The sequence below is a fragment of the Varanus komodoensis genome, unplaced genomic scaffold, assembly GCF_004798865.1.
Source record: "Varanus komodoensis strain SLA01 unplaced genomic scaffold, ASM479886v1 scaffold8, whole genome shotgun sequence".
Taxonomy (NCBI): Eukaryota; Metazoa; Chordata; class Lepidosauria; order Squamata; family Varanidae; genus Varanus; species Varanus komodoensis.
Window position 1 is genome coordinate 36376381 of NW_025336481.1, and position 25982 is coordinate 36402362.

Sequence of the window (25982 nt, forward strand, 5' to 3'; positions counted from 1 at the left end):
GAAGCAGCATGCTTACTGATATACATGTAGCCAATATCTTGTCTCTTGATGCATTCTTAAAACAACACTACCAGATTTTCAGTGCCAATCTGTGCAACAAGATTCCCAAGTGATGGGGGAAAAGCAGCGACTTGACCTTTGGATTTGGACACTCTTTCTGATCAGGAGAGAAGAGCCAGTGATGTTGCTCATTGCAAACAGATAAATGTTATCACTTGCTCCTCATTGCAACCTTGTTGGTGTTAGAAGCAACGTTGTATGCCTTGCTGAAAAGCTGGAAATCTTTACGTAAAGCAGTAGTAAAGGAATTTTCTTAAAGCCTGTTTGGTGAGTGTTCTTTTTATTTGATTAATTTAACAACAAACGATTGCATTTATGAATTGAAAAAATAAAATTAAATGTGTCTGATTGTGAGAAGACTTAATTTCAGTTATTTTGATAATAGAAAAACAGACCATAACTGAGATACTGGCAACATTTTTACCAGCAAAAGGCTAACTGGAGATGTATCTTGAATTGGAGGGTTGCTGTAAGTGTGGCTATTTTATTAAAACACCATTTAGGCCCCATATTCTATACACCATCTTCATGCTCACAGTGAATACCAAATGAAAAGCTGGTGGAAATTTTGCATTGGCAAAATATTTCTCCGTAAAATTCCAGCCTCAACGACAATAAAACATATCGTCTCACAACTGTAAAGTTTGGAGAGAGAAAAAAATTCTGAGTTTTATTTATTTATTTATTTAGACCAGGACTTCAAGCATACACTGGTGACACCATTTCAGTTTTCTCTCCAAACTGTATGAAATGGACATTTGGTCTCTGAGTTCCTACTGAACCCAGAGCAGTGGGTTCCCCCTTAACCAAACAGGTAACATGCAAGAATCCAGCCTTTCCCAGTCGGGTCTCCTCCAGATGTGCAGGGTTACAATTCCCCATCAAGGGCCATGGCACCTGGGGATGAATGGGACAACACACACATCCAACTAATCTGGAGGGCACTGGGCGAGGGAAAGCTGGCCCTATCAGTGTCAAAACTGGTGCAACATTTTAACTCAAAAATGGATCCCTCCTCCAACAATTGACTTGTTCCTGTGCATTTCGCTTTCCTTCATCATTTCTGGAGTTATTATGCAGCCAAACTAAACATGGCCAAATGTAAACAGACAACTGTGCAATAATTCTTCTAAGTTTTCTATTTTGCTGTCCCACATACCTACCCTGGCACTCGTCCACTAACTTGTCACACACATGAGATTCCCACTGTTAAAGATGGGAGACAATTTTCCAGTAGTTTATGGGTCCTTTTCTCCTTCCATTGTAGATCAAGGGAAGAATCCTGCCAGTCCTTGAATCATATTTCTGAAGGCTTGAGTGATGTGATAGGACTCTGGAGTTTGACGATGAAGTCCCATCAAACGATCTTCCAAAGAGACGTATCATTTTTATTCTTCTCACCTATATGGTCACTTGGCAAGGCCTGACCCTAGCAAAGTTCAAACTCTAACTCACCAGCTAGCAATCGGAAATCATGGTCCCCAAGTTAATCAGAATGGTTCTCAAAGTATTAACAAATAATATACTTGAGCACTTGGGGAGGATAGATAATGCAGTTCCAGTATGGGATGCACATTTTTAAAATGTTAAGAAAATTTAACATTGCCCTGAAATCTTATTTCAGCCATAGTGCAAAAGTTATTCAAGATATTAGGAAAAATACCCGTATTGAACATCTTTAAAGAAGCATAACTTCAAGGCAACATGGTTCTTCCAGAAAGCTGGCTCTGCATTATCATTTCTGTCCATCATTTAGGTATTTTACTGAAAGTACCAGTTTGGTTCCACTGGCACCTCACTCTGGTTCAATGCCCTTTCCCGAAGTGTCAGTTCCAGGCACTCCATGGTAGGTGGGTATGTTCCGAGCTCAAATTTGTTAGCAAATAGGCTTTTGGAGTTTAGTAGCCACTTCAGGTCACCAGTTCCATAGATACAGATGTCCCTAACATAATGACCTGAGGAATAAAATAGCAAGATCATTTTATAGGCAAAATACATACATACATACATACATACATACATACATACATACATGTACCAAGACATTTGCAGCCCAGTCCTAACACCAAAAGAAGTCATTCCTATTTCAGTGAGACTTGCTCCCAAGTGAATGTATAGGACAACCTAGCTTTTTCCAGATGTGTTGGCTTGCAACTTAAGTAGTTCATTTGGCCATGCCAGTTGGGAATCATTGCTGTTCAGAACATCTGGAGAGCACCTGGCTGGGGAACACAGGAATAGAGGATGGCACCCTTTTGTAGACTTTTCCCCATTATGTTTCATTGTTTTTTCTTTTAAAAGGCAAGTCCATCAAACTGACAAATTCTCCAGGTGACATGATGACATAAACTGAAATACAGGTGCTTGTATACTATAATTTCCAGGTATTTAGCTAGAACTCAGCTAAAAATGTTAGAGGGGCATTCCTACTAGTCTCAATCCACCACCAATGGAAGCATTTTCCCCCTCCCAGTAAATAGGAAGATCTTTGAGGCAGAAGTGATCGCTATGCGATGTGGCAAAGCTCACAATCCCACTTTAAAAGCCAAGGAGATGGGTTTTCTTGCATGCGAAGAAACAAGGAGCCAAGGACAAAAAACTATTCCTGCTCGAACATGCAAAGCAGGAACTGTTTAGTGTCCACTTCACATTTTAAACTAGAAAGTTGATCACTGAGACTCGGGTGATCCCATTCCGGAGTGTGGCCTGCCAGGAACGGAAGTGGGGCAAGGACCATGGTCTGGACCTGAGGACCATTGAAGCTCTAAGAAAGTGAAGAGAGGGCCACCATGAGACATTCCATGGGAAAAGGTCTTTCAGTGCTAGAAAATAAGCCATCATTTTACCATGGCATCCACCGTGGTTCTTTTCATCAGAGCTCCACTTCACAGCTCTCAGATCACCTTCCCATGAAGCGTTTGGCATGGAACCAGGGACACCTGTGGTTTGAAGGGAGAACAAACGAGAAAGACGGGTCTGGTAAGGACACAGGGCCTATCCTTCAATCAAAGAGATTAGCCTTGCTGGCATTCTTGAATTTCACCTAAGCTAGCTCAAGGCTTTTTTAAGCTCTTAAAAAATAATAAAAGGCACAGCTTTGCAGTTTGTGTAGAAGTTTTCTCCCCAAAAGATGTACTTTGTACATCAAAAGCTGCACCAAGCATTTCTTTACTGCAAAGCAAGGCCATTTTGTTGACCCATGAACTTGTCTGTTGCTCCAAGCCTGAGCATCCTTACAGTGCAAGAGAATGAACACAGGTGATAGATAATAAGGCAAGGTTTACTTTTAGTGCCTCCAGTTCTCAGCCTGGAATCACACAAAGGAAAAGCACCCCCTCCCCCGCTCCAGTGCTGAGCAGTGGGTGTTACCATGACCACCCCCTTTAGTATGTTGGGCAAGCACCACGAGGACTGGCAGCCCATTTTGGTGGCCCTGGTGTTGCTGAGGGGGCCCTGCTGCTTCTGCTCCACCTTCCTGCCAAAGCCCTCGTTTGCTAGCCAAGGCTCCTTGCTCACCAGCCAAGACCTGCTCCACGCCAACCTGCTCGCTTCCCTGCTCACCAGCCAACACCCTCAGCCGCCCAATGGCCTACCAGCCAAACCATCCATCCACCTGCCGGTCACCAGCACCCGAGGAAGGTTCTTGTTCACCTTTCCCAGACAGGGTAGTATAGTAGTGTGTGTGTGTGTGTGGGGGGGGGGTTAATTTGGTGCATTTTCCACCAGGCTTTTCTGGGTTTGAGGTGCAGGGGATTGCAGATACGTTTAAACATCAGTAGCCTTCCGTTACATGCCTTTCCTTTCCATGGGGAGCAGTGGCTATGCCCAACTCTAGACATGCTTCCAGTGGGAAGACCTTGGTTTGCTGCGCTTCATAGAGGCCAGAACAGTATCAATGTGCCCAGCACTAAGGTGGCAGCATGAGGAAAAGAGTCTTCATTTCTTAGCTACATTATAAGCTGGATTCATAGATTCATAGAAAAGTAGGGTTGGAAGGGGCCAGAGCATCATTGGGTCCAACCCCCTGCTGGTTCAGGATACTGATTCACACCATCCCACTCAGGTGACTGTCCAGTTTCACCTTGAATGTCTCTAGTGTTTCTAGCCCACCACCTCCCTTGGCAACTGGTTCCACTGTCAAATGGCTCTGACAGTGAGGAAGTTTTTCCTGGTGTGTCTGGTGTGCTGTTCATTGTTCTGTGTCCTGCACTCAGGAAAGAGGGAGAAGAGCTCTTTTCCTTCCTCTTTGTGACAGCCCTTGTCAAATGTTTAACAGCAAGTGCTCCAAAGCACCGTACAAGAAAATAAATACAATAACGTGCCACATAAAAAGGAATAAAAAACAGGTGGTGGTGGTGCTGATACTCCAAAGAGGCTTAATTGGTTTTAAAAGCCCAGGAAAAAAGCAGGCCTTTGCCTGGGAAGAATATGCCACCATTGAGGAAGTCCTATCCATGATCGCTTCAGCAGTGATCCCAAAAGAGTAATTCAGACAGTTATCTCAGGGTGCTTGGACTGCCTTCTCCCATACATGCACTGTGGCCCTAGGCTGTGAAAGGTTGAATTGGGATGCATGAAAAGCCCACTTCGTCCACCACAAGGAACTAAGACAGGAGCCCAACAGTGCATGAAGTCAACTGAGCAGGTCGACACGCATTCCATCACTTAAGGTACAGGTTGCAAGACAAAAGCCACAGGTGATGGAAGAACAGGTAGGGGAATTACGAAACCAGTCTGACCTTACGATGCCACATAGTATGATGTAGTTTCAAATGGACAGAAAGGGATATGGCATCTTAATATCAACCTGGTTCCTTGTATTCCCCTTCTTGTACCCTTTACTACCCAAATGAAAAGAGTTCGGGGAGTTCTCCCCAGAGGAAGATGGCCTGAATTTTGCCCTCAGCTGATCTGTTCCCATGGTTAGGATGCAGGTTCAACAGCACTTTGTTCAGGCAAATGCAGGCATGCCTGGAGAAGAGCTGGTTGGTACTAGCATTTCAAAAATAAACTGTAATTTTTTCTATCGAACTGCTAGCCTGACTATAATTTTTTCTACTGTACTACTACAGCTAGTAGCACAGTAGTGCCACAACAGCAAACTGCATGCTGCTTTCTCCTAAGCGTTTTATTCTGTTTCCTTCCTCTGGGGGAAGCACATGGACTGCATTTGCCCGGAACGGAGTGTCAGTTGTGAACTGCAATATTGCCATCACTGCCAAACCACAGACACAAAGCAGCTGTAAAGAATAGAAAATGGCACAGAAGTTGATCCTGAACTGTGCCTGGGTAAATACTCCTACTTGGTTTCTGATGTCCGCTGATAAAACACAACATCTTAGTAAAGCATTCAGCAAGGCCCCTGGGAAATAATCTTTGCCAGCAGCTTTAAAGCCAATCTTAACTGGCCACGGTTTGGTGCATGCATCATTATTCATTACGCTAAAGAGAACAGAAAGAGCCACTTGAGGTAGGAGGACCCGTATAGTGCTGCTAATGTTCAAGCAAAAGGAATCAAACATTCCCACCGATTTACTGGTCCATCGCTTTGGTTGGTGAGATGTTGGACCAGCTTTTGTCCCGGGCAAAATGGAACCAGATTCTCCAGCACTGCCATTTTAATTCGTCTCAGTGGGAAATGGAGATGGTGGCGTTGGTGAGTCCATTTGAAAGGCTCCAGTTGGTGCTTCTGTGAGTGGTGCAGCCTGGCCACCTGCCACCATGGGCAGCCCGGCCATGACACCAACAGCGGCGTTGGCTGGGCCAAATAAACAACAGGGGCCTGGCATTGCCCAAGGCGGCTGTGTGTGAATGCTGGGCTGGGCTTAGCATGGAATGCTCCTTGGTTGAACTGGAGAGAATTAGGAGTGGCCAGTTCACTGTCAATCAGTAGAATGTATCTTTGTATCTTAGCTGTACTGTTTGGCAAGCAGTTAAACAGAGTTCACAGGTGGACATTTTTACCATCTCTGAATGCCCCCTGGAGCCACCTATGTACCCAAAAAGCCAAAAGAAGGTTTCTGGACAATGGGATAGCGCTGAGGGGAAGAGGAAGCTTTGCTCCTGTGAACTTCTTTACGTGCTCTTGTGTTCACATCCTACTTGTGAATTTGCTATAGGCAGCTAGTTGGCCAGTATAGGAACAGAAAGCTGGATTGGTTCAACTTGGATGCTTTTATGTTCTTCAGTTTATCTTAGAATCTAAGTTACAGGAAATCAACACACCTTGCAGTAATCCATTCCTTTAAGTTTTATGAGGACATGAGACTCCAAGGCTAAATTTATATTTCAGTGTTAACTGAGCATGGAGATCCTGAAACACAGAATCCTTTTTTTTATTGCTACATTGTGGGAACAGAGAGTGCATTCATGTTTTCAGTGGATGCATGTTTGGCTCTTCCTTTATTCCACTTTCCTTTAGGCTATACAGAAAAAAATTCTAGAAGTGAGGTATAATCAATCCTGTATTCAAGTTTTGATGAGAAAGAAGGTGTGTTTGCAACTTCCAAATTGGTCAAAACAGCAGTGAAACTCCAACAGCTGTACCTTCAACTGTGAAAGTCATTGCAGTACTGTATATTTTGGTTGAGGTTTTGTGTGGTTTTCTTCTGCATCAAGAAAAGGAAATGTGTGGGCTTCCAGATGTTGGTGGACTGCAACATCTAGACTTAAATAAACTCCCTGTAGCTCACAACACCAGCCATGCAGGCTAGAGCTGAGGGGAACATCTAACATCCAACAACATCTAGAGGGTTGCACTCTGCTTAAGTTTTTTAGCATGTCATATGTGTATTCTTTGATAATCTTTCTTTTCTGAAGTTGTGGTCATACAATAATATTTTAAATAGAGAATTATATTATATTATAATTACTCCTCTTTTGTTGTAAAGCAATACTATATTAGCTTTGCAGATTTGCAGTGACAAAAATAGTAATGAAAACCTACAATGTGCTTTATATCAGTAAGTGTGACTAATGCAAAGAATGTTGCAAATCTTTCTAAAACAGCAATTGCACAACAGTTGAGCAGAATAGTAACATAAAGGAAGGGGAATCTGTAGGGGTGGGTGTAGAGAAAGTTTCAATGGAAACTCACAGGAATGCGTTTCCTATTACTATCTGACTGTTACCATCTGAATGAGCTGGAAGGTTTTGCAATACCTCTTCAGGCAGCTGAGACAATCAGACTGAAAGGTACCATTCCATTTAATTTACAGAATAAAAAAACATGCAAAAAGCTGTTGCCAACAGTCCCAAACATAAAATAAACAAGCAGGATTTCAAAAGAAGAATAAGCACCACCATCATCCTCTTGCAGAAACCTTTCCCTACTTTCACAGCCAGAAATAGGACCTCAAAAGGAGTTTTTATGAGGGAAAAAGTGGGGTCAGCTTAGCAACAAAGCCCTTTAACAAAGCAAAATGAAACAAGGGCTGTCACTAAAATCCTTACTGTGTTCCATTTGGTTATCAGAGGTGGTTTCCCCCACATAGATAAGAGTAGCCCTACAGCGAATGAATCATGATGAATGCCAGTTACCTTCATGTGGGCTTGCCTAGGGCACTGGACTGGATGAGGCAGAAGGGGAGGAAAGCAGACCAGTCTTTCCGGCCAGCCTGGCTCTCACAGCATCCCAGGAGGCAGCATCTTTTGTTGGGCAAAGGGTGTCATTTGCAAGAGAGGAGACACTCCTTTGCCCCGCCCGCCACAGTAGGTGCCTATTTCAGTACTCCTATCTCTGGGGGTGCCCTCCAGACAGGCTGAGGCCAGGAAAAGACGCCCAGGAAGAAAAGAGCTGCACTATTGGGTATGACACATGGGATGCGAAATATCTTCGCACACTTTAGCACAGGCTTGAAATACCCATTATGGTCAGAAATAAGACTACACATTCCCTCCCCAGTTGTTCATACGCATTGTAGTGTTCAGTGATCTTGGAAGAGTGTTTTGGTGTAGCACAGGTCTAACATCAGGGTTTAAAAGTTTATTTCCAATGATGCTTCTATGCTGCTTTATACACCTTATAAAATATTTACTATACTATACTATACTATACTATACTATAACCTGCTGTATATTTCAGGACAACAGATGAAAATCAAACTGACATAATAAACATTTGGAAAGGCTTGCAAAATAAAATTGTGATAGGAGGAACTGAAACTCTCAAATGCCAAGAAGAAGAGAAGTTTCTGGCGTGCAAAAGGCAACAGTGTAGATTAGATGAGCTTCTGTGGGAAGAGCATTTAATAAACAGAGTACCACATCCCTAAAAGTCCTTCTCTCTTGCAGCCAGCCACTCACCTAACTTCAGCTGAGGAGGGGCCTCTGAAGTTTCCAAAGATATCTACATGGGAGAAGTTTTTTTAGATATTCCATCCTCAAGCTATTTAGCACTTTGGAGGTCAAGACTAACATGTTGACTTGAACCAGAAAGTAAACTGAAGCCACTGCAGAGGGTAATGCACTAGTATCGCATGACTGCATCCAATCAATCATAGTTAGTGGCTTAGCAACTCTATTTTGGCTTAACTGAAGTTTGCACATGGTTTTCAAAAATAGCACCCAACATGACAGAATGTTGTATTCCAGCTAGAGGGTTACCAGAGCATGGCTAACTGATAAAAGCATTCCAAGGTCACCTCTGCCCCTAATGGCAATGACAGATCCAAAAGCTACTTCAGCAGAACAGGTGGAGCACCACTCGACTGGACAGACGGACTATGTACTAGCAATACTTGTCTCTTGCCCAGAATGAACTTTAGCCTACTGGCTTCATCCCATCCATTACCCTTCTCAAGCACCAGTTCAGGATATCCACTCCTGGACTGCATGACAAAGGAGTGATAGAAAGGATGCAATCTCCATACGGATGATACCTCAGCTTCTCCCAGAAGTTTCCTGCAGAGTTTAAGTGATATGGGGGAGAGAATTGTAGCTATATGAGAAAAGTGGGAGATCAATTTTAGGTTTAAAGATTACAGAAGCCAAGTTGCACTATATTCCCAGCACCCAGTTTAATGCAGAAGCCTCTTGCTCAGTCACATGCACATGTGAAACAACCTGTTTAAAAACAAAGGATGCAATCCTTTGCCCTCCTGACATTGTTTGGGGAAGGGCTCAAGGATATTTTGAAGTCCTGGCTCTGAAATCCTGTGATTTCAGAGCTGTGACTCCAAAGGCCAAGTGCCTGCCTGCCCACCTTGCAGGCTGTCTCTCCAAGTACCCAACTGGGCCTTGAAGAGGATAGCACCGAGTGTGCCAGGGGCAGGAAAGGGGAATCTGGGGTTGTCGTTTTACACTGACTGTTATCAGTGATCCAGCTTCCTTCTTTCCTCCTTCAAAGGAATTACAGAATGCTAACATCAACAACGAGGAGATTAAAATTATGGAAGATTTTTCATACGTTGGCTCAGTCTTCAATTCAAATGGAGACTGCAGTCAGAAAATTAGAGGAAGATTGAACCTTGGAAGGATAGTAACGAAGGAGCTCAACAAGTGTAAGGAAGCCTCACTGCAGACCAAGCCAAGATAACCCACAAAAATATATTCTGGATCACCATGTATGGGCAGAAAGGCTGGACAGTGAAGAAAGCTGGCAGGAAGAGAATCAGTGCATTCAAAACAAGGTGCTGGATGCATTGTGATTATCTTGGACTGACAGAAAGATGAACAAGTAGGTCCTAGATCAAGTCTAACCAGAACTTTCCTGGAAGCAAAAATGATGAAACTGAAACTGTCATACGTTGCACACATCATGAGAAAGCAATTCTCTCTAGAGAATTCAGTGATGCTAGGAAAGGTCAAAGGCAGAAGAAAAAGAAGGCTAAATATGAGATGACTCAATTCTACACACACACACACTGGAGTTTACAAGAACTGAACAGAGCTGTCAAGGACCAGAGATTTTGAAGGCACTCATTCCTAAGACTGCCATAAGCTGGAGGTGACTTGATGGCATGCAGCAATGACAACAGAGTACATGCCTAGGGCCTGGCATGGTGGCAGTGGAGATCTGCTCCACTACACTTTGCTCTTTGACTTTCAGAAGTTAAAGCGTATCTGGGATTGCATGTGTTTAGGCAGGTACAAGCCCTGGTCTTCCTCGGATAGCATGCTGGGAGTTGTGGGAACAGAGAATCTTAGCAATCTATTCACTAGCTAGCAGTTTCTGCTACAATGTGGTGGCAGCCCCTTTATTTAGAGAAGATCTCTGCAAAGATATCAAAACTATCATTTGATACTTTTATTATTTTTGTTGACCACTTTGAACATTAATTGGATGGCAATGTATATAAATAAGTGACTTGTCCTTTCTTAGTTGGCTGATTGAGCAGGGAACACAATAGTTAATATTCAAATAATTTCCAGATAAAACTTTGAATTTCTATCAATCAATATAACATTTAAACCATGTAAATGTGCATCACTAGATGCAGCTGAAGTCACCCTCCACACCCACTCTACATAACCTGTCAAAAATATCATATCCATACCTTATCTTTCAGAATGAGGTGATTCTTCAAAATAGGGGCTTTATTAGGCGAGTCCCCTTGCATGAATTAAGAGCCGCCTAAAAGCAAGGGAGGCACAGCCCCACCCAAAATGCCATTCCTGAACTTGGGGGTTGAACCCCACCTCTGCTGTGCTCAGCCTACCCTACTGTATCTCCGTCCCAAGCCAAAAAACCACCCTGACCTTTGGGAGGGGTGAGGGGATGCAGGTGGCATGGCAGCCCTGCTCAGCGGCAAAAGGCCACTTCTGTGATGCCAAGATTCGTAATGGCTCTGTTCATTGTTTCCCAGTAAGCAGAACAGCCCATGGGGGCCTCTCCAGTGCTGAAAGAGCCCTCTGCCACCTGCTCCCCTTCTCTCTTCCTCAAGGTAGGTTTCTTCTGGCCCTGGAAAATGAACCAGCAAAACAGAAAAGTAGCTCCATGGTTGTTCTTTCTGGCTGCTCAACTCGCTTGCTCTGCTTTAGGATCTTCCAGATCCCTGGACATTCACAAGGATCCGTGATTTCCTAACCTTAACCTGAAGTTTCTCCCCAGTCCCAGCAGCCACAGAGAATTCCTACGGATGCAGAGAGGCTGCCCAACTGCAGCATGCAGGATCTTCCTCCTGACCACTGCATTTGCTTGCCCGGTCCTGTTGATCTCCAGGTCCCCAGAGCCGCAGCGGGAGCCCTGCTTGCCTAACTCTAACCTGAGATTTTCACTCCAATACTTCCTCCTCTCCAAACTGTAGTGCATCTACATTCACCAAAGTGCATGCACACAAGGTCACATGCAAAGCTGTTCAAGTGACAGATGCAAACATGCAAAACCACCAATTTATTTTCAAAGTGATTCCTGCGTGTGAGATGTTGAGTTTTCTTCTTGCCAACTAAAGTCTTCCCCAAAATATTTCTATTCAGTAACCAATGAAACTCTAAACATCAAACCATGACTGCTTGATCTACAACATCATACATTCCAAGTCAGATTAAGGGTGATGTTCCTATCTATAGTTTGGAACTGAAGAAAAACTTCAAATTGCAGAATCAAGAGAGCAGTTATCTACCACAAGATGCAAGGTCAGTAGTACCCAGTGGTCATAAGTGCATAGGATTGTTGCTGGATCAGACCAAAGGCGCATCTAGTCCAGGATTCTGTCTCATGAGTCCCCAGCCAGCCTGTGGAACGCCTGTGGGAGCACCCTCTTGTCTGTGTTCCCTAGCAACACGTACACAAAGGCATGCCACCTCTGGTACCATAAGAAGCATCCCGACTCAGAAATACAGTGTTCTGATTCCTTTTAAAAGCCATCTGAGTCTGTCATGTCTTGTGGCAGTGAATTCCACAGTTTAATTACAGGCTTCGTGAAGAAGTACTTCTGTTTATCAGTCCCAGATCTCCCACTGCTCCTATCCACTTTCTCCACAACATGCGTAATTATGCCCTTCTCAATCCTGTCTCCCTTTATTCACCCTTCTCTAGTCTCCCCAGTCAGCCTGTCCTAACCTTGTGGCATGTGGCCTGAAGAGCACCATTTGTTGAATGAAGTGTTGGGCAGTCACTAGCCAAAATTCAACTTGTAAAATCAACCAACCAACCAACCTTGGTCAAACAAATTGACCAAGAGGAAGTAAGCAGAACAAGGAGTAAAATAAAATCTAAGCGTAACACTGAGTAAGTGTGAGCTTGAGCAAGTTAACACTTCTACATAGCAGAAGCTCCACACGTACATGGGATAGAGGGTTTACTTCAGCCTTCTCCACAGTGGTGCCTTCTAGTCCAAATGTATCATCATCATCATCATCATCATCACTACCACCACCACCACCACCATTATATCCCACCTTTTTTCCCTCTTGTGAAAAAACCAAGGCGGCTCACCAAGCCCCACTTTATCTTCACAACAACTTTGTAAAGTAGGTTGTTCTGAGAATGAGTGACTAGACCAAAGTCAGCCAGTGAGCCTTCTGGCTCACTAGCACCAGGCTCACCAGAACCTGGACCTCCCTGGTCCTCAGTCCAAAGCTCAAAGCACCATGCCACATTGGTTCTCAACTGGCTCTTACATGATTGTGGTCTGGGCGATGTAGCCCAACACATCTAGAAAACACCAACACAGGTTAGGATGTTTTGATCAGCTGTATGCTCTTTCTTCTCTTTCCCTTCTCTTTAAGGAAGCTAGCTTGCTTCTTCCTATCTGGACCTGTGGTTAGGCATTTGTGACTTTCTCTTGCCTAAACCCCAGCACATTCTTTCCTCAAACTGTTTGGTGGTCTTCACAGTGATTAGGTTCAGATAAGACACGACCCACCCTTAAGCACTGAGTGTGGGTCACTGTTGAACTGTAGGTGGTTGCTGGAGGGTGAGTTATCATGTTGTCAGAATCCAGCCACCAACAGTCCATGAAGAGAACCCATGTTTTGTTGTTGGGTTGTGAACTGTGAGATGGCTAGGTTCAGACAACAGCAACAACCCATATTTCAGCAACAACCCACACTTACCCAATAGTCAACTCCTGAGTGTGTTGTCCAAACCCTATCAAAGGTTGCCTAGTTCTATGAAGGCATTGCTCTTCTGCAAAAAGCGGGAAGTGGAATGAAAACACAGTGCTGTGCACCTCATGGACCAGAGCACTGTGGCACAATCTAAATCATAACTCGATCAAGTGAGGCCCCATAGGCAAGAGCTCACAATGTTTTTTCTCAGGAGGCAGTCCCATGCTGCAGCTCTCCCGCAACTGCCTCCTTAGTAGCTTCATTTCTTCTGAAATAGCTAATTAGTCGTCTCCTCTTAATAACATGCTCATGACATTTTTGAATTGACCTGCATTAGCACCTGCTCTTTGTGAGACAGAGAAGCTTCCATTGATGATTTTCTCTTTGCTGCCAGAGTAATTAGACTGTTCTGGTTTGCTTGTTTGTTTGGTTTGTTTGTTCATTTGTTCAAATTATGACTACAATGTCACAATTGGGTGTCTACAATTTTTCTGTAATGGAGCAAATAACAGCTTTGTGGGCAGGGGGGAGGGTCACACTGGGAAAGCAGACCAGGGAAAAGTTAATCCCTTTCTCTTGGCTAGAGTGACTGTGCAGTTTTCACACAGGACAGTCTTCCATTTGGACCTTTGGTCTGGTCCAGCAGGGCGTCTCTTATATCCTTATGCTAACACAACTCTATGATTTCTGACTGAACTGTCCAGAAGCCAAGGGGATGATTCTGTGCCTGGAAGCACCAGTACGAACCTAACGGAGATGGCACTGCCTCCGAATGGGGCCAAGGTGCACACCTGGGGTTGTGCTTGAAGGTGCAAATGGCTAGGCTCATTTATAGGAACTCCTTCCTCCTAGACAAGATCACTAACAAAATGCCAGGGATGTTGACATTTAGGACTTGGTTCATCTTGTCCTTTAGAACTCAGAATGATCAAGCAAGCAAAGAATGGGGAAAATACAGAAGGAGGGAACATTGGTTTTGTGGCTGCTGGTGTTACAAGAGGCCCTGGTTCTGAGAAAGCCATGTCCTTCCTGCTGGAGAAGGGGCTAGAGGGTCCCAGCATGATGCCTTTGTTGTTGCTGGGATGAACAAGGGTTAAGTGAGGGCTCCATGAAAAGGCTGGGCAGGATTTGAGGAAACACTCGCTTAAGTTCCTGCTCACTCAGTTGCAGCAAGCTATTATTATGCTGTTTCATATAAATCTTATTTAATTGTTTCTACAGTGCACTAAATTTTAAAGGCACCATACCTCTACATTTCAGTTTCATTTCTTGGAAATGTTGGGCTGTAGGTTTCTCAGCTAGTGCGCAGCTATGCTTACCATTCATGCTGGCCCTGGACTTAATGCCAGGTAGGCATGTATGGAATTACGGGGTTTATATATTTCCCTACTTAAAAATATGCCCTACGATAACCAATCAAAATGGGGTATTAAAATGAGATTTCAAAATCTACATAATAATTTCTTGTTAAAAATGGTAATATCATTATTAAAGAAATGAAGACAGAAGTTAGAAACGGAATAACAAAAATGCCAGATGCTAATACTTTAACATTAAAGCTGTACGGAGACCACCACTGAGGGAACTGGATCTTTTCAGCCTGGAAAAGATGGGGATCTTTTGGTGACTTCTAGGCATGTTAGGAGATGTCATGTAGAAGAGGGCTGTGACCTGTTCTTCCCTGCAGAGGAGGGCAGGGAACATTCCAATGGGGCAAAGCTCAAGGAACCACACTTGGCTGGGTGTCAGGAAGTACTTCCTGACAGGTAGGACCCCTAGGATATGGAATGGGCTTCCAAGGGAGGTGGGTGAGGGTGTTCAAGGAAAGATTGGACAACCACATGTTGGGGATTACATGAGTAGAGCTGGCTGGGACCAGAGGTCAGACTAGATGATCTGAGAGGTCCCTTCTGACTCACTTTGTTTCTGGGTTTCTAAAGGATGAAGGGACCAAAAGGCCAAGCATTCAGCACTGCCTCCAATGGTCTCACATGTAGTAGCTCTACTCCAGCCTTCCAGAGTGAAAAAGTTTGAAAGTGGATTCCCCAGGCATTTGGCTGAACATGGTTACCATTCTCATTGCCACTGGAAACATTGAATTACGACAGGTCCTGTGAGGAGGAACACCTTCCATGAAGAAACTTCACCAAGTCATGTGACCATGACAAGGGAGTCTTCACAACCTCTCCTATATCCATACTACCCCTCCCATCCCAAAGACCTGTGAGTTGGACCAAAGCCTAACTTGATATTATGGAGGCCATGAAATCCCAAGCTGGCCCAGTTACCATGGTCATGGTATGAATGGTGAAGTTATCCAGGACAATTCTTCTGGGTATTGCAACACCACACTCATTATGAATGAAAGATTTCCAACTCAGCAATTTTACACTGGTAGATTAGATTAGGAAAACAGAGTATGTGGGAGAAATGTTGTAAAGGAAACTCATTGGAATGATTTTCCTGTTATTGTCTGACCAAAAAGAACTGTTAAACAGCAATATGTAACTAAAGGTCGCTGAGAGGATGAAAACACCAGGCTGGGTGCAAGGCTGTATGAAGCAGAATGCTGCAGACCTGCCCGTCCAGTGCTTTGACTTCTGATAAAGAACTGCTTTTGTTTTCACAAGGGTTTTATGATGGATATTCTTATTTCATTGGTTTATGGGGCACAGGTAGGCACTATCCACAGTTTCCTCAGAGAATAGATGAAAGCATATTGACTAGTCATGAAATGCCATGAATGTTAATTCCATATCTGGATGTTCAATAGCAGGATAGGTTACCTCTATCTATATTGTCACTTTTGAAGATTGTGGAATTGCCTGGAGCAGTGGAATAGGTGAAAACAGCAGCTCTGAGGAAAGCTGGCCTACATGCCTTTCCAGACAGCCTGTCCCTCACAAGACGTTGGAAAGAGGCATCTTGTGTTGGGCAAAGGAGAGATGAAATGCATCCTTGCTCCAGGTAACAAGCCTGTGCAGACTACAGTGCTGCTAACTCAGGGGGTGCCATCAAACAGGATGACAATGGTGCACATCAAATCTGGCGTCTCCTTTGGCTAAAGCCATTGAATTTGAAGAGAAGGAAGCATAAAAATAGTCTCCCCATATTTTCTTGTACGCAGTAGCATCTAATCATCTTTTGTGAGATTTCTGGTGTAGCTCAGTTTTACCCTCTCATCACGGACCAAACATTAGGCTTGGCAGGTATTATTATGCCTCAGGTCGATACCATATAATCATATAAGCTGCTTGCTGAAATGGAAAATAGGTCTTTCAAATAAAGGCCAGATGAAACTGCAAGAATGGGAAGCCAGTCTGTACACAGAAAATCCGCTGGGATGATTTTGTACTGTTGCTGAAGGTCCACAGAGCAGCTAAAAGGTGAAAACCTAAGTAGGAGTTGTAGAGTGTAGCACTGGCTCAAGAATACTTTGCATTATGAATTAATTATCAAGGATGGAAAAGGCTGAGCATAATCAGAAGGGTTTAACAAAGTTGGTCCCACTGAACAATTCACTGAAATTAACTCTTTTGGCAAGTTTTGATATTATGAAGGATTAAACCATCAGTGGACTCCAGATTATATGCAAAACCCTAAGGCCTCTGCTAATGGATGCACTAACCACATATTTGTTATGAGAGCCGCCATTTTATTTCAATGACAAGCCTAGAATCTGCCCATCTTTCTCCACTTTTTCCCCTTTTTGCTGCTCCCCATATACTTGATGTTTTTATTTAGAAATCTGCCACAATCTCAGGATTGTTTTCTGCATTATTCAGAGTAGATGCAGATTCCACCCATCAGCCTTGATGTGAAACTGGGACATTTTCTTCCTCCAGTGTGTGTTGCTTTACACTGAATCTCATTTGACATTTTATTAGAGATACAGAGAAATTATTTCGGCACTCCTCATCTCCTTGGGGTTTTGCCCTAGCTACCTCATTGCTTGCCCGCGGCGCTAGATAACATACGACTAAATACTGCCAATACAGATGTTTGGGAAACATTTCCATCCCTCCAGTATAAAAATGAAACTATTTAAACCTACTTTTATTTACTACATGAGAATTAGCCTGTGTCTGCCAACCTTATATAGGAATCTTTACTAAAGAACTTTTAAGCAACTCCCACTAAAATAATTCAGAATTATTTGAGAATCTTGTGTTCAAATCTGTCTTTTACACTTAATTTATACCTGTGCAGCAATTCCTTTCATTGCGGGTTGTGGGAAGGGAGGAAAAGAATCCCTGAAAGCTGTTCAGAAGCGTGCTCAATCGCGATTTATGGTTAGGGCAGGAGAGTTGTCAGGTGCTTGCATGAATCACATTTGCCCAGAGAGGCCCTTAGCCAACAGCACCTTTGTAAACCACCCATTCCTCCAGTAGGAAGTGATATCCCAGCCACCAAAATCCAAAAGCACCAGATGCCCCACGACCTACCTGGTATCCTATTGAGTGTCACCCAGAAATGTTCGTCGGGGCTGTAGGTGTCCTTGGACCATTCCAGTAGATCTCGGGCCCGTTTGTCTCCAAAGAGAAACTCCACAAAGGGCCTTGTGAGGGCAACATAGGCAGAGCCAAAGTAGATGGTCAGATTGTGGGGCGCAGGGGATTTGGGGGTGGAGGTCCTTTTCATGTACGAACCCTGCTTGCTCATGTACTCCTTGTACACGTATTTGGTCCTGGCAGTGATGTGCGGAGGCGGGAGCACGCCGGGGGTGATGTTCTTCCCCTTAAACCCCTTCAGGTGCCGGACGATCTCTCTGTTGGTTTTCAGGGGGAAGTCTTGCCCGCACATGTTGAGGGCGTACTTCCACTCGACCTCGTGCGCCAGCAGGTCCTTCAGGCAGTTCAGGTCGGCCTGAAGGCGGGAGACGCCGGCGTAAATGACCGGCTCGGCTCTCGACACGAGGAAGGCGTTGGGGAAGCACTGCAGCAGCTTCTCCACGTCCTGCTTGTAGCTGGCGGGCGCCTTCTCGTCCACGTGGACGCAGAACACGTTCTGGGGCGCGTAGATGGCCCGGAAGACTCTCTCGAAGGTCCCGAACTCTTTGTGGAGGGTGATCACGTAGGCCAAGGGGAAGGCGGCCTCCTCGGCGGACAGCGGGCCGGTCAGGTAGTGGCTGCCCGCCGCGTAATCCGGGCAAGCGGGAGACGCGGCGAGGGACGTCCGGAGGGGGCTCCCCCAGACGAAGGCTTTCTCGCCGCCGGCCACAGCATCGCAGGCGCGGCGCAGGTGAGCGCTCTCCCGGCGCTGCTGGCGCGGCTGCTGCTGCTGCCGCCGGGACGCGCGCTCCGCCGAGGGCGCCTGGCCGTGGCGCAGGACCAGCACGGCGGCGAGGCCGCTCAGCAGGAGCATCGCGGAGACGCAGAGGGGCTTCCGCGGCAGCAGCATCGCTGCGGGGGCGCTGAGGCGCAGGGCAGCCAATGCGCCTCCCGGCCGGACTCACCGAGCGTCGCCCGTGGGAGGCGCGCCCGCTGCCGCCCTCGGGGCGGCGGCGCGCTCCCCCAGCCGCTGCCTGCTCCGCTGCGCCCGCCTGGCCGCCTGGCCGCTGCCCCCAGCAGCTCCGGGAGACCGCGGGCGCCTAGCGAGCATGCCGCTTCTTCCCTCTCGTCAGCCCCGAGCCGAGCCGAGCCGAGCGCGCCGTCGGCCAAGGAGCGGTGCGCTCCGGTCCGGCCTTTCCTTCTCTCCGCCCGCCACAACTCGGTCCTCCCCGCGCTCCGGCGTCCCCCAGAGTCCAGAGCCGCAGCACCGCCCCCCGGAGGGGGAGCAACTGATTTGCATAGAGCACTGGCTTCCGATTGGCTGGGGTCGCCGCCGACTGCCCCCCCTCCAGCTGTGCGCGCGGGGTGGGCAACTGCCGGCCGCTCCTAAGCGAGAGCGGAGCGCTCAGCCGCGCCAGCGCCGCGGGGGACACGGATGCGCGCAGGGCTGCTGCGGGGATTGTCAGCCCTTGCGCTCTGCGCCTGAGGGAGACGCGCCGCGCACGCCTGCGTTTCCACCCGCAGCCGTTCGCTGCAGCAGACGACGGCCTGGCGCCGCAAATCAAGCCAGCGATCCAAACGTTGGCACTCTAGACTCAATTAGCATCACGAGGGAAGCAATGGCACTGGGTTCTGATTTACTTTATCATAATGCTAAATACATTTAAATGGGAATAAGCACCACCATCCTGCAGTGGGAAAGAATGATTTTTTTTTTTAAGGAAAGCAATAATGCCAACATTGGTAAGTGTCTGCGCCTGGAGTGGTGATTTTTCATTGTTTATTTTTTTAAAAAAAGAAAGCTCGCTGCAGTGCACAGGATGTGCCCTGAAGGGTCCCAGCATGCGTACAACAGCCCAAGTGCTGCCATAGGTTGGACAGCGTGTTCGCGGCTGCAGCGCTATTAACATTAAAAACAGTATTACCATTGGGTCATTTTTCATGACTCCACAGGCCACTGTGGGTTAACTTGCTCCCAAGAAGTTGCCGTGTTCATGGCCACTCATTAATATGCAAATCCCAACCCGTGGTTGCTGCATCTTGTCATGTTATCAGAACTTGGAGAGCAGGGCTTATTTGAGGGTTGAATAACTCTTGCGTAACCCCCAGACAGACTGCGGGTCATGCAAGGTTCTGTTTAACCCAAATAAGTATAGCAAATGCCAAGTAACCCACCACCAACCAGGCTCAGACAATGCAACAAGCCATGGCAACCCCTGGACAAATATGGCCTGCATATTTATAATTTTGGATTGCACATGCTATGGAGGTTGATAGGCTGCTGTGTCATCATCATTAGATAAGCCCAGAGCATTCCCTGCCTGAGACAAAGAACAAGGTGGGTGCTCCCTTCTCTCTGTCATTCCATGCACCATCCCAAACGAGGCAGGCAGCTGAATCTTATTTCAATTCTGGCAAAAAGACAACATCTCCACCGCATCGCAGGGTAAGCTAATTGACACATACTGCCTCTTGCCACCTTCTTCTCATTATTATTATTATATTTCTAGATGGCCCAATAGCCAAAGCTCTCCGGGAGGTTTACAGCAGCAGATACAACACAACACAACTTTAAGTACAAAATAAAAATACAATTACAAAAAATACAATACAGAATTTAAAAGCCAAATTTCAATCAATTTTTAAAAGCTACAGTAGTTTACAAAATTTAATTCACAGGACTTGTTAAGCTGTCAACACAATGCCCCAGTATAAAATTCAAGAAACACCCTGTGTTAAGAGAGCAGTCTGAAACCTGATGCCTAAAACTTTTAGGCTAAAAGATATTAAAGTTGGTGACAGGTGGGCCTTGATGGGGAGCTTATGTCATAATTGGGGGGGGGGGGGCTGCCACTGAGAAGGCCCTTCTCCTTATTGCCATCAACTGAGCCTCCCCCAGAGGTGGCAGTCAGAGAAAGGCCCCAGTTCTTGTGGCTGGGAGAGGCGTTCTGTCAGGTATCTGGAGCCTAAGCAACATAGAGCTTATAGGCTAAAACCATCATCTTGCATTGGGCTCAGAAGCTTTTAGGCAGCCAAGGAAAGCAAGCCAAAACCGGTGTTTTGCGTTTGGGCCTTTTGGTCCCTGTTAATCTGGCTGTCATGTTTTGGGCAAGCCACAGCTTCTGAACAGTTTTCAAGTGGAACCCCATGTATAGTGCACTGCAGCAATCTAGTTTAAGAGGACATAGATTGCGTTAAACAGGCCATCCCTGTCCAGATAGGAGCATAGCTGGGTAACCAAACAAAGCTGGTAGAAGGCACTCCTTGCATACTTCCAAGGCCACTTGGACCTCAAATGACAATGACTCAAGGAGCAGCATTCCCTCCACCCCAAGCTATGAACATGCTCCTTCAGGATGAGTGCAACCCTATCTAGAATCAGTTGATTATCCTCCATCTGGCCTGAGGAGCCACGCACCAGCTGCATCTGTCTTGTCTGGACTGAACTTCAGTTTGTTTTCCCTCATTCTATTGTGGCAGCACTGGTTCAGCATATCCACAGCCTCAACTGCTGAAGATGTAAAGGAAAAATAGAGCTGTGTGTCATCAGCATATTGATGAATCCACACTCCAAAACTCTGGATGAATCTACTCAGTGGTTTCATGTAGACATTAAATAGCATGGGGCAAGACTGCCCAGAGAAACTCCATATGAGAGAGTCCAAGGGGCCAAGCAATATCCTTCAAGCATCACCTTCTGGGGCCAGCCATTAATGTAGGAGTGGAACAACTGCAGTGCAGTTCCCCTCGTGCCCACCTCAGTTAGCTGCCCCAGAAGGACACCATGGATGAAGGGACTGAAAGACCCACAAGCACCAACAGGGTCATAATGCCCCATCACTTTCCTGGCACAGGTCATCATATGGGTGATCAAGGCTGTTTCCATGCCATGCCAGAACCCAGCCAGACCCCCAACTGAAATGGATACAGAAAATCAGTCTCATCCAAGAGTGTCTGGAGCTGGCTGGCCACCATCTGCTCAAAAGCCTTGCCCAGGAATGGGATATTTGGCACTGGCCTAAAATTATTGAGATCTTCTGGTTCTGGGGAAGGTTTCTTCAGGTGTGGCCTCACTACCACCTGTTTTAGGTGGTATGGGACCACTCACTCTTCTAAGCAGGTATTAATTACCTCTTGGGGGTCCAACTGGCAGTTCTCTGCCTGCTAGATTTTATTAGCTAAGCGGAACAAGGATCCACTATGGGCAGGATTGCACAAACCTGTTGAAGCACCTTGTCAACATCCACAAACAGTACTAAATGACCAGCCTGTGCATTGGATATCTCACCTGGTCCCACTGCGATTACACTAGAATCTAAGTCCTGTCAGAGGCAAGAGCAAATATATTACAGATTACCTTTTAACAGACCGTGTTTATAGGCTATCCATTTCTGCACAGGAGAAATGCGCTATTCTAAATCTGAACTGGTAGCTATCTGAGCATGACAATAGGATGGATCCAAGTCCCCAACCTTCAGATCCCCATTCCTCTGCTGAGAAAACCAAATCCGCAGTGTGCCCTGTTTCCTGTGTTGCACCAATGACATATTGGACAGTCCTGTGATTGTCACACTGTCCATGAAACCCTGAGCCGCCCCAGGTAAGGGGCCCTTGGCATGGATGCTAACATTCCCAGGGCCAGCTGCTTGGGGAGGCTCAGCACTGCAACCAAGACACCCTCTGTGAAGTCAGGTTGCAAGACAGCTGGGTTGCAGGATGGACAATACAGTGACATCACAAGAGGCAACGCTCCAGACTAGGAGTTGGATGGACAGGGAGCCTGGAGAGAGAATTCCTATAGGCCGCTGCAGCCCCCCTTCCCTGGCTCTCCAGTCCTTCTTATATAGCAAGTACCCAAGTGGTCAGGGCTGGGACAGGCTAACCCCTTCTGTTTACTCACCCAAGTCGCCCTTATACATGCCCAATTGGCCTCATTCACTATTAAGCGATGGAAGAGGGAAGTCTTCTATTGCACTGATTGGGCATGAAATCATTTTAAAAGCAGCATCCAGAGTCCTCGGGAAAGGAAGGTTGACAAGAGCATTTCAAACCCTGTGGTTGTGAGGAGAGTTGGGACATGGCACGGTCATTAACTGCCTGGGTCACGTTTCCCTGACCTGTCTGGCTCTCTCTTGAAAGCATAGCACTTTCTCTACCCTGACCGACTTACTCTCTACACTAGCTGACCCTCCATCAGGACCCAAAATTTGGTCCTCTATCTTCCCTCCACTGCACATACACAGGACCTGTGGGAGGAGGAAGCCCCCAGCCCAAGTCACAGAACTGATATGACATAAGAGGGGCAACCTTTGCTCTTGACTTCCCCCAAACGGGTGGCTCTTTGGGGGCAGTGTCCTCACAACCACAAGATGTCCCCCTTTGAGGGGAGAGAAAGGCTGACAGGATGAGAAGCGGGTTGATAGGAGAAGCTAAGGTAGGTGGGGAAAGGGCTGGAAAGATGATGGAGCCGGCTTTCTCACCCTCCTGAGAGAATCCAGGTCTGTTTGCTGAAGTGGCAGGTTTCAGGACATTTTCTCTCAGTGTGTGACTTGGTCTGAGAGGCTCCAGTGCAGTTTGGAAAGGGTTCCCAGCCAGGTACCCTGATCCAAGGAGTGTCTTGTTTCCTAGGTGCTGAAGACGTCACCTGGCAAGGCAAGACTGGACAGGAGGTGAGGGCAGGTGCTGGCAGGAGTCAAAGCATGGCAAAGCTGGAAGCAGGATCAGGAACAGAACGCATTCACCACAAAAGGTGTGGGTGTCTGCCTGCACCAGCCCAATCCTTCCCATCACCCTGTGTGTCCATACTATTCTGTTCTTCACTCCCTTGCCCCCCTCATCCAAACCCCTGGCAGACAACATCCTACTTTAAATATATTTCTATAGCAGATGCTGTTTTCCCTCTTGTTCTCTCTCTTTCTAACTCTTTGTACGCTAGATTGTAACACATTATGTTGGGAACCATCCAGAGATATTTTCTGCTGATGCACAGTATGTACATTTTAAAATAAATGGACAACAAGTCATGAAATCTGCAAGCCCTTTCCCTCTGCTGATCTGGCTGGGATGGGGTGGGGTGGGGTGGGCACTCCTGAAATTTCCCTTGCCCAAGCCTGTGAGACATTCGTCCCAGGACTGACAGGTGCAGTGGCTCCCTTTCTTGCTTGCAAGCTTCCCTGCATGCCACCAGAGAGAAAAGGAGGGCATGCCAAGAAGAAAGCAGCGGCTTTCATCAGCTCACCTTTCCCCTTTCTTACCAAGAAGCTCTGGGCACCCAAGAGCTGCTGATCCTCCTGTTTATTCACCTTTCTCCTCCCAGTGGAATGGTCAACTTGCAGGAGCTTCCTATCTCTCCTGGGACATGGTAGGAAGGCTTGGACTGAGCCATTCAGAGGGAGGGTCAAGCACAAGCCAGCGGCTCCTGGAAGGGGCAGAGGCAGCCCCCCTTGCTTGCTCACCCCCCACACGGAGGGGGAGGGTCGGTGCTAGTTAATCCCAACACTTTGAGAGTGAGAAGCTGGAGAAGAGGATGCAGCTGCTCCTTCTACCACACTCCTCTCTGCAGCATCTCCTGGGGGCAAGTGAGTGGCCAGGGGCAGCTCAGAAATTCTCAGTCTCTTAGCAGCCACGTGGGCCCAAACCCACAAACTGGGGTGCCCAGACAGAGGCCACTGCTTGGATTGTAAAAGACAGGAGCAGATCTTAACACTGTTTTACTGTTAATATAATCTGTGTATATTTCCTGGTGGGGAATGAGCTGAATTCTTCTGATGTTCTCCCCGCCACGCCCCCTACTTGAGGAGAGAAAGAACATCCTGATGAATTTAGGGTGTGTTGTGTAATCAATGAAATAAGAGCTCACCCAAGCTTGCAAAATGAACTGAATTTGACCTTTGCAGGCATTTATTTGACTGATGGAGGTTACCACCTTTTCTGTTTATCTTGCTTAAGAAATTTTCATTTGTTAAAATAAAGGCAAACAAACCAGTTGCACTGGGATCAGCAGGGAGGAGATAGGTACAAATAAGAGATACTAAGATAAGAAGTGTAAACTGGTTTCCAGCATCTATCTTGCTCAAACTTCCTCACCTACAGCTAGCTTGGTATAGCCAGCTAATTTGGCATGGAGCAGTGGAAGCATCTTGGCTGGGTGATCACATTGCATAGCTTGTCTCTGTGGGACATATTCCTCCATGGGGCATGAACAGGTCTGCAGCCTTAATGCGGCATTTTTGTCATGAGCTTAGGCTGGCTGTTTTGGATTGTGCCACCTACGCTGATCTTGCTGGGTCCTCTTCTGCCTTTTGACTAGCAAGACAGGTAGAGCTCATAATTGTTCCCTGCCTGCAGGTGTGATATGCCTGAAAAAATCTCTGGCTGGAGGCAGCCTAAGAGGTACATCAAGGATGAGCTAACTTCAGACTTGCAGGGCCAATTTTGGTTTTTACTTGGAGATCCACCACCTATAGATCCTGCTGTAGCATTCTTTCACTTAGAATTACAATTAAAGAATTACGAGTCCAGGAATTTGTTGCTGCATGCTCAAAAATCAATACCTGATCATTCCAAACTTTCACAGGTTGGCTACAAATATGAGCAATTTCCCTTCTGGGATCCAGTTCAGGGAAAACTGGTTCTGCCAGTGCACAGAGCCTGCCCCACTTATTAGCTTGGGCCTGCTCATCCCACGAGCTCTCCTTCACTTCTGTGACTTGTTTTAAAACAACTACAGTGAACTGGATATTTAAATGAATATACTCTCACACAAGACTTCCTTTTCCCCACTTTCTGCTCCAGTATAGTGTCTTCAGAAAAATGCAGAGCCAGTCTGGAAGTGAGGGCAAGTGGTTAGGAGAGTATGGATGGGCAGCCTTGCATCACCACGGAAGGGAAATCAAGTCACAGTGGCTTGCTTTTCCTCCCTGTGCATGCTGCTCACCACCACCCCAGTCTGCGTATGCTGACCACTGTCATCAAGCCTGGGCAGTGTGAGGGTGGATCCACCCTAGAATCCATGGCTTAGGGCGATCGGGTGCTTTGTGCATCAGGCTTCTGCTGAATTCAGATGGCCCAATGATCTCTGCTCAGTGATGGAAATTATGCTGATGAGACAGCTCCCAAAGAGGCACCATTGCTGAATTACTTTGCCTTGACTGGTAGAAGGGGATGCCATTGATTCAGGGGATGAGCTTGACATTGAACTGATTCTTGTTCATAGACCATATTGTTCTTTATACCACCATTTCTCACAAAAGACAGGATAGCTCATAATCTATATAAAAAGCAATACACCCCATAAACACCTCTAACATCCAGATTTTAGAACCACAAATATCTAGTAAAATAGAATAAAAGCAACCACATAAGCAATCGGGCCAGTGGCGCAATGGATAACGCGTCTGACTACGGATCAGAAGATTGTAGGTTCGACTCCTGCCTGGCTCG

The 25982-nt window shown here is 46.3% G+C and overlaps 1 protein-coding gene and 1 non-coding gene across 2 annotated transcripts; one reads left to right on the forward strand and one right to left on the reverse strand.

Moving 5' to 3' along the window:
* Positions 1-220: 220 nt before the first annotated feature.
* Positions 221-18450, reverse strand: LOC123036189 (N-acetyllactosaminide beta-1,6-N-acetylglucosaminyl-transferase-like). The gene is made up of 3 exons (XM_044455210.1): positions 17496-18450; positions 2907-2999; positions 221-2015 (listed from the first exon to the last, which is right to left on the reverse strand). The coding sequence occupies exons 1-3, from the start codon at positions 18448-18450 to the stop codon at positions 1822-1824; spliced, it is 1242 nt and encodes a 413-aa protein (XP_044311145.1). The 3' UTR covers positions 221-1821.
* Positions 18451-25909: 7459 nt separating this feature from the next.
* Positions 25910-25982, forward strand: TRNAR-ACG. Its single transcript has one exon. It is a non-coding gene; the product is annotated as a tRNA-Arg (tRNA).

Bases quoted from the DNA above. Each gene is read 5' to 3' on its own strand.
- LOC123036189 (XM_044455210.1), bottom strand. From the start codon at position 18,450: ATGCTGCTGCCGCGGAAGCCCCTCTGCGTCTCCGCGATGCTCCTGCTG. The intron at 3,000-17,495 runs GTAGGTCGTGGG...TTCAAACCACAG, and splicing joins GACACTCAATAGGATACCAG to GTGTCCCTGGTTCCATGCCA. The intron at 2,016-2,906 runs GTAAAATGATGG...TTTATTCCTCAG, and splicing joins GAACCACGGTGGATGCCATG to GTCATTATGTTAGGGACATC.